This window comes from Rhineura floridana, chromosome 7 (assembly GCF_030035675.1).
Source record: "Rhineura floridana isolate rRhiFlo1 chromosome 7, rRhiFlo1.hap2, whole genome shotgun sequence".
Taxonomy (NCBI): Eukaryota; Metazoa; Chordata; class Lepidosauria; order Squamata; family Rhineuridae; genus Rhineura; species Rhineura floridana.
The window spans coordinates 20,563,510-20,572,790 of record NC_084486.1 but is presented as its reverse complement, the minus strand read 5'-3'; the positions used below and the strand labels follow the sequence as shown (position 1 = coordinate 20,572,790).

Sequence of the window (9,281 nt, the reverse complement as noted above, 5' to 3'; positions counted from 1 at the left end):
CTGCTGAAAACAGTAATACCAGCTACTGACACTAGATGTCATGAAAAGAACAGGGTTTTTTTTAAATTCTGAAATGTGCCAGCCCTGCGTTGACACATTTTTATGCAGGTTAACGCTAATCTCCATTTTCAACCTAGCTTCCTAGAGATGTAGATGATTGCTTTTCTATCAGCATGGTCTCTGCTTTTGTTTCTTGCTTATGATATATAAAGTCTTCATTTTCCATTTTTGTTTCTGCCCATATTTCTGCTAGATTATTTGGGTTTTACAAAAATGTTTATGTAATTTATACCATAAAGTAATGCTAAGTTTTAAAAACATAGTGCTTGCTGGAAGCTATTATGCCAGCTCCTGGCCCTAGAGGTCACCGTAAGAATACAGATTTTTCATTTCAGAATATTTCAGCCCTGTGTTGATGTTTTCAGTGCAGTATTACTTTTGATAACCTCCATTAAACAAAGCAAGAAGTGGCATGCAAAGCAATTATCTTGGGATGTATTGATTGCAGAGTAAAAAGTTCATGGGTCCAGCTCTCTGACAACATCAGTGATTGAAATATTAGTGCAAGAATGAATATGCACATTAAGAGTTTAATATATGAATAGACTGATGGAATACCTTGCTCTTCGCCTAATCATTTAGGCATACAATCTTAGAGATTTTTATTAGTGGGCCCCATACAAGTGGCTTGTAAGAACACTGCAGCAGCTGCTGACTTGCACAAATGAGTCACTGTCTGTGTGAACCAGTGCCTGTGGTTGGATCACCAATACAAGCATTGTGTATACTATGGCTAAGATTTCAGTGGTGGAGATGCTGGTTTGTACAGATGGTGGATCTACGATCCCATGGCCCAGCCAACAGTATCCCTCCGTATTCATATGTGGGCTGCTGTCATGTGTGAACTGCCCCTTGGTCAACTTTTTATCATAAGCAATCTTGCAGTCCCCTTTAGACAAAAATTGTGAGACTTGACGAGGTGTTACTAAAATCTCTTGCTCCAACTGATGTTCAGAATTTCCATGTGCAGAAGTATTAGCGAGGTTACAGGTTTAATTTCAGGCCTGTGTTATTTTCTTCATGTCATTTACACCTGGAGTGTTGTCATCTGTGAGATGGTTTAGTGGAGTCAGTGTAGTATTGTGACCCTAGATGTGTTTACTTAAAAGTAGGTTTTAATGTGTTCAGTGGAGCTCACTCCTAGATAAATGTGTATAGGATTGCAGCCTAAATGAGGAGGAAATGTACTATACAGATGCTATTATTATCTGAATCCATGCAGCTGCTATTTATTCTTATTTCATCATTGTTATTATTTACATGCGCGCACACATATTATTTTCCTATATTGTAGATGGGAGATGAGTATGAGAGACAGAGATAGAGAGAGAGAGAGAGAGAGAGAGAGATTAAGTGATACAATCAGTTGATAGTGATACAATTAGTTGACCTATCAGTTAACCATGGACTTCGTGGCTAGAGGTACATTGGAATTTCCTTTACTATATTCTATAGACTCATTTTATCCATTAAATTAAAACAAAATATTGCCTAGGGCCAGATTCATACCTACCTAATCAGAGCAATTAGTTCTTGGTATAGCAACTTTTGGAAAAACATGTGCAGAAATCCATAGGATATGGCTTTGTCTTCATAAGCAGCTACCCCTGCGTCAAGGGAGATTACTCTTAATAGGATTTGCTACTTGCAGGCTGTTATGTCTGTTGCAAAAGCTGCACTGTGTTTACTTACAGAAGAATATGGATCTCATCTGTCACATATTTCTTCTTCTCTTGTTTTATGGGACAAACCTGGTGATTTCCTCTTGTGTCACAGGATGCTCTTGTGCCAATTATAACTTTGGAAGGTAAGAAAGACTGACAGTTTCATAGAAAAGTGCCTTTTGAGATCTCTGTTTCTAAGCAGGCTTATTATGCTAAATAGTATCAGACAGGGAAATGGTGACTATAGGTACAAAAAAGGTTAGTTATGAAATAAATGGGATATAAGTTAGGCTTATTTGGGTGTAAACTGCAATAAAGAGGATTTAGTTCTGAATACATATCCATAGGATTGAATAGCACGGCCTATTTCATTGCTTTCAATGGAACTTGGGGGAAATTAACAGTTGCTGAATTGCGCCCATTATCTCTAGTATTATTTTGAATCTATTTGGATTTTAGGATATGATTTTTAGCCTTCTGAAATATGAAGAACTTTTAGATATGGTGCTAATAATTATTTCAATATGCTTTTGTTTGGGTTTTATGACCAGGAAGATGAAAATGAAACAAATGTGTTCTTACAGTGCCTGGAAAAAAGAAAAGTCAACTTTGCAGTCATTTTATTCATGAATTAAACCCAACTAGGCTGCCCATAAGAAGCAGTATTTTAACTTTGCTGATTTACTTTCTAGGAGTTTGCTTTGCATGTCTACATCTTTGAGAAAGATCCCGGAAGGCATCCCTCAAGATATAAAAAAATTAGAATAGAAAATTCTCACTTAACAGAATTGCCTCATGGGTCATTCTCTAATGCCAGTGCCTTGGAATATCTTTGGCTTAATTTTAATAACATCACAGTCATGCATCTAAAAAGTCTTGTGTACCTGAAGGATTTGACTGAACTAAGGTTGCAAAGGGAACAAGTTGAGTTCAGTACCATGGACAGCATTCCAAGATACCTCATCTTTAAAAATACTGGATCTAAAGCACAACAGGCTTGATGTCCTTGCAGAACATGCTGTCCGCTATTTGCCTAGCCTGACCTATTTAGACATATCTTCCAATCAGCTTACAGTCATCTCAAAGGATGTTTTCTATAATTGGCCTGTGTACCAAAAAAAACAGCAGCTGGAGAAGAAGATGGAAGCTATTCCAATGCAGTCTTGGCTTTCCATGATAACCCATGGATATGTGACTGTCGCCTGCAAGGGTTTGTCCAGTTTATCAAATCTATTAGCCCACCCATCATTCTGATGAATTTTTATTTAACTTGTTCAAGTCCTAAATTTAGAGCAGAGAAGTACTTTCATGAAGTGGAGCTGAACAGCTGCATGAAGCCATCGGTATCATCCTTTGAGTCAATGCCATTGTATTTGTTGGACTAAATGCTACCTTGACCTGTCTGGTGCAGGCCAGTCCTTCTCCAGCAATCTGGTGGACCTATACACTAAAGCACCTCAGAGTATTTAATGGTAAGCATTATTTCAAGAGAAGTTATTGAATTGTCTCTGTACTTCTTTGGATCAGTGGCTGGCTATATAACAGCTAATCTGTCTTAGTCCATTGAATTCAATGTTATGTTATGTCAATGTTTATTTATACCCCGCCTTTTGGCCAAAAGGCCCTCAAGGCGGCTTACAGAAAAAGTAAACACAAATATAAAAATACATCAACAAGGCAATACATCAACAAGGCAATACATCGTACAAAAAATTAAATTAAATATCAAATAACATTATATCAAGAAAAAATATCCAGGAAGGCATTCTGTCTCGCCTGAACTTACAACTATTTCAAGGGTGGTACACCAGTCCGAAGCAGCAATGGCCTGCGACTCAGGCCAAGAGTAGTACAGCTTAATGCTGAGGGTCTCCGTCTGCATGCCCTGGCCCATGACGATGATGATGACGCTGGTAGAGTAGAAGCAGGGTGGCGGCAACTGGCAGGCTGACCAACTGGTCTGGCCCGTGGGCCCTCCAACACCACAGTGGCAGCTCCCAGGCCTCGCAGTCCTGCAGCTCTTCTGGGGCTGTGGGTGCCATCGTAAGTACCCCTCAGGCTGGCCAAATGACTCCCCGGCAAAGTCTGCAGGTGGAGCGAACAGACCGGGCAGTCTCAATGAGACTAAACTGCCTTATTCGTCTTTTTTGTGTGTGGATGGGCTGTCAGTTACTGAATAGAAATGCTGAGTGAAACACGAACAACAGTCATGTGGCATTATATGACAAAAGCCAATCAGATTAGGAGCATAGGAAGCTGCCTTATAACAAATCAGACCATTGGTCCGTCTAGCCCAGTATTATCAACACTGACTGGCAGTGGCTCTCCAGGGTTTCAGGCAGGGAACTTTCTCAGCCTCACCTGGAGATGATGGGGATTGAACCTGGGGTCCTTCGTATGCAAAGCATATGCTCTACCACTGAGCTATGGCCCTTCCCCAGATAATGTTGATTCAGGAGGACAAAAGTTTTAGATATCTTCATAACCAGTCTCTCCTTCTTTATCTATTAGATTTATATTCTGCCTTACCTCTAAGATCATCAGAGCAGCATACATGGTTCTCTCCCCCCCCCAATTTTGTCCTCACAACAATTCTGTGATTAGGCAAGCTAAGAGATGGCAACTGCCCAAGATCACCCAATGAGGTTCATGGCTGAGTGGAAAATTGAACCTGGGTCTTCTCAGTCCTGTCTGATACTAACCACCACATCACACTATCTCTCATCTATGTGATGGCAGAGGAGGAGACTGACAAATAAAACATACTATACATGGATAGATATGTGCCTCCTGGATTTTCTTTTTTGCATTCCACATTTTTATGAATTGCTAAATGTAGCTTTCTGCAACATATAATGCACCTGAAGATCAGAATATTGTATCATGTTTTTGAAGCCAATCACAACAGGCTGTCTTAGGGAAGGAAACGTCTCAGTGCCTGAGCACCTGCTTTGTATGCAGAAAGTTCCACATCTCCATATCCTTCACGTCTCCAAGCGAAAAGGATCAGGTACCAAGATCCTTGATGGGAAAGACCCCTTCCTGAGGCCCCACAGAGTCACTACTAGTCAGAGTAGTCAATAGTGGGTTAGAGAAACAAACAGACTTGATATAAAACAGCACCCTATGTTCCTTAGAGTGCTTCTATTGATTTTGCCTTGCTTATTAGTTTTTCCATACATTGGCCATGATACAGTACCAAACTGAAACAACTGGGATGAAGTATTCCTATAACATTATGTTGAGTTGTGGGCATTGAGCATAATCCAGCACAAATTTGCTACGACTGAGTCCAACTAAAATGAATGCAAGCTGATTATTTTCTTCCTTTCTTTCTGGTATTTCTTACTTGTGCTTCACTCTAAGGTCCCAGGGTGGGCTACATAAACTAAAATACAATCACAAAATAATAAACACAATCAACAAATACTAACACAGCAACAGTAACAACGTAAAACAGATAAACTAATAACAAAATTCACAGGATGCACAAGTAGAAAGTCATACTTCACTTTCAAAGACCAGGGAAAACAGGAATGTCAAGAGGCTAAAAAACATGTCAATGCCAAATGTACATCTATGTGGAGGGAGTTCCACAGTTTTGGAGCCACCACAGAGAAGGCCTTGTCATGAGCCACTGTCACAATTAAATCCCTTTCCATTGCTTTTGATAGGACATAATTGTCAGCAAACTTTTGCTGGACTGTGACTCTTTACACCATATCTGATACTGAGACCTTTCACCTGCTCTGTATGTTTACACTGAGTATAAAATGGATGCAAGAGTTAAAAACATTAACTGAGCAATTTTATACGCATCTTCTCAGAAGTAAGTTCCACTGACTTCAATCATACACCCGAATAAACATCCAGATGGGCAGAGAGAGGCTGACAGGAGCAGTGGAGGAGCTGAAGAATCCAAATCACAGCTGCGCACACCAGCCAGAGCTGAAGACAGGGGGCTGGGGCAGTAGAACTGCTGGTTTTTGATGTTTCAGCTCCAGGCTGGCACACCAAAGAGGCCTGGATTATCCCATTGCTGGTAGCTGCAGCGACTTAGGATCCAGTAGATTTTTGGCTGGCCTCTTCCCCTCCCTTCTCCTGAAATGCCCCCATTCTGGGGTTTTACATTGGCTACCACTGGCAGGCATATCATTGATGGTAGCTGCTGCTTACCTGTGTTTTCAGCAGGTACAGTGGGGATTTCCTTAGCAGCAGTGGCTCCGTGCCGGTAGAGCTGAGTGGAACCAGGTAGAGGGAATCCTCTGCCACATCCCAACACCCTGCAATGGTAGACTGAATGGGGGTTGCTTCAACTGTATTGTACTTTTGCAGCCTTAGTATCTTGGCTAAATTGCCCATAACTTTCTTAAACTGATTCTTGTAGGGCCGAAATTGGCCTAGGCTGGCCTCAACTCTGATGTAAATTATTGTAGACAGTTGAAATGAAATTGGTTCAGCTTGTTTCTGAACTCTCTCTCTCTCCCCCGAACATTCTCCCATTGCAATCTTTTGCAGTTCACTTGAATGGTTATAGCTAGAAAGAGTAACCTTGATTTGATTCATAGACCTTAGAGAGAGAAAAGGAAAGTCTCAAGTGTATAGTAAAAGTGTTTCATATTATTCTGGCATTTTAGGTCAGTTGCCAACCAGTATGAATTATTTCTGCTTTGTTGACTTAAAAATCCTGTTTGATTCTAGAGAAGAAATTTTGTGGCTCATAATTTGTGAAGGAGAGATACTCGGCTTTATCATTGCCTGGCTACCTTCAGTCAAGACCTGTCAAATCACATCTAGAATTTCCATGATCATTGGATAAATCCATGCTCTTCATAACAGTTGCTCTTGGGTCTGCTTGAAGTATGAGATTTACAAAATCTGTAATCTCCTTGTTCACCAGGTGATCATGTGCAGTGCACAAGCTGGGGAGTATCAGAGATTTTCTTCATCTTGTACCCCTCCTGGCCTGGTTGGCATCTTTTCTACCATCACCTCACTTCTTGGTTTGCTGGTGGTTGTGGTGAGCTCAGGAGGTGCTCAAATTGTAGAGAGACCCCCCTTATGCTCATGAAAAGGCATAGAGACCTCACAGATTTGTAATTGTTCCATTTAAAGAACTGGTAATTCCTGGGAACCCTGTTACTTCATTACTAATGGACCAGGGGAGTCTGCTCATCACTAATGTAGGCATGGGGCAAAAAAACAGGTTAAAGAACTGGTCCACTTAGACCCAAACATTACATTGAGATGGAAGAAAAAAATAAAAAATACAAGCATATAAAGTAATATAATCCTTGAGGATTACCATTCCATTGCCCTCCAGCACATTTATTATGAAATAGAATTTTAGAATTAGGAGCTACTTTGGAGGTCATCTAATCCAATATCCTATTCAGTGAAGGAACCTGTGCTTTTTTCTCATGGGGTTATGTAATAAACCATTAACTTTTGGAATTAGGCTCACTAGACTGGATATCAAAACAAAACATCTGGATTTATAGTTATTTCTAAATCTTTGGGGCACAATCTAACATCCCCATTTTCACAGAGAATAACAGGATTAGCATTCCATATTAGGGCAATACCTTGATTAGGCCAACCAAAATGTTATCAAATAATGTGCAAGTTTTCGAGTTCCCCAGAACTCTTCATCAAAAGTTTGCACACTATTCAATGACATTTTCCTAGGCCTAATAAGGACATTACCCTAATTCAGACAGTGCAGCTTTTCTTATGGGGCAACATAGCTACCTTTAAAGGATTAGAATTGCCACGAATATTTGCCTAGTATGATATCTTAAAACATGATTTTGGAGATTCCTTCTCAAGCAAGAACATTTGAAGTAATTCGGATGTGAAGGCTATCAAAATTTCATAGGATGACACTCTGCAAAGCAAAACCTATGCAGAATTTGTTTTATTACATTCCCATCCCACCCCTTCCTTCAAGGTGCATGGGACTTTCCCTTTTTATCCTCACAACAGAAGTACCAGGTGAGATAGCATGAAACAGAGAATCTGAATATTTCATCATACAACATCAATGGGAAAAGCTGGTATGAGGGTGTGTGAGTGGAGCAGATGTCTGCTCCTGCAAAGGGACTTCCCCTTCTTCACCTCCCCTCTGCGTTCCCATACGTCTGCTTGGTGGATCCTCCAGAGCAGATGTTGGGGGTGCAAAAAGGACTCTATGGGGAAGGAGAGGAAAGGTAAGTGAGCTTCATGGCTGAGCATGGATTGGGACCCAGGTCTCTCCAGTCCAAATCTAGCAGTTGAAGCATATCACACTGTCTCTCTTAATTTGACAAAACATTTGAGGAATTTCAAGGAAAGCTAAAAATCATCGCACTAAAGCTGCTGGAATGTCTCAGGGACCTTTGCATACCCCTGGAGTTCTGTGTGATTTGGATAGTGCCGTTCAAACAATAGGGTGTCTACAGTGCTGCTGGTACTAACACATGTGCGTTGGCTTCCTTTTCCCCCTAGTATCCACCACCCATATCAGTGAAGATGCAATTAAGTCAGAATTAGTGATTCCTTCAGCCCACCTTGTGGATGAAGGCAATTATACCTGCATGGCTGCCAACTTCCATGGCAACACCTCAGCCACTATAATGCTGAATGTTCAAGCCCCCAGGATGATGGCCTCTTCCTTCTCTTCCTCAGTCTCAGAAGAGAATTTATACATTGATGTGAGGATCGCCAAGCAGACAGTCTATGGGATCACTCTGGAGTGGTATACCATGACAGAGAATCCAGGAGAAACCTGGTATACCCTCCATTTTGGGAAGCATGATGACTCCAAGAAAGACATGATCTACGTTGGCCCTGGTGTCAACAGCTACTCTGTCAATGACTTGCTCCCTGCTACCAAGTATGAAGTGTGTGTTACTTTGAGGAACCAGATGCCTCAAAGGGGGCAATGCATTGTGTTTGTTACAGGAAGTGACATCAGTGAACTGGCGCAGCGGGAGAAGCTCATCCATGTCATCATCATTGTGTGTGCCATGGTTCTGGCTGTCCCTGCTGGGATGTATGCATGTACCACAGAGACCAGATTTAATTGCATGGAGAAATGTGCTGACCTCTGCCACCCAAACAGGAAAGGGCAAAATCTTAAGAGGAGTCAATAAAAAGAGCACGTTTGACAGCTTGCCAATGGGTAGCGAAGAGGGCCTGTGCCACCGAGACTCCAGTGATGAGAAGAAAAAGCTGAAGGCTTGCAAGGGTAAGGGGAAGGCCAACAAGCAGAAACCTGAGCGCAGAAATAGTGCTGATCTCTATTAGCCGATCTCCAAGCACAATTCCATCTTAGGTAAGAGGAAGATAAATATAGGAAGACTGATGGATGGTAGGTGTGTGCTACATCAAAGTCAACATGCAACAAGCATACACAACAGAATGTATGGAACCACCAAAACCTACAGTGGACAAGGTTATTGGTAGGCAAGAGAGGAATGCACAAGGCACACATTCCAACAGGAACATTATGCCTCTCGAGTGAACTGGCTGTGATTTAGAGTTTATAAAGCAGGGAATAGATGGATGGAATTGTAT

At 41.3% G+C, this 9,281-nt stretch overlaps 1 protein-coding gene across 1 annotated transcript; it reads left to right on the top strand.

The window, feature by feature from the left end:
* The first annotated feature begins 2,584 nt into the window (after positions 1-2,584).
* Positions 2,585-9,011, top strand: LRIT2 (leucine rich repeat, Ig-like and transmembrane domains 2). The gene is given in 6 exon segments (XM_061634314.1): positions 2,585-2,638; positions 2,640-2,871; positions 2,874-3,077; positions 3,080-3,196; positions 8,211-8,850; positions 8,852-9,011. Coding segments are annotated over 6 exon segments (1,407 nt in total).
* The last annotated feature ends 270 nt before the right edge of the window (positions 9,012-9,281 follow it).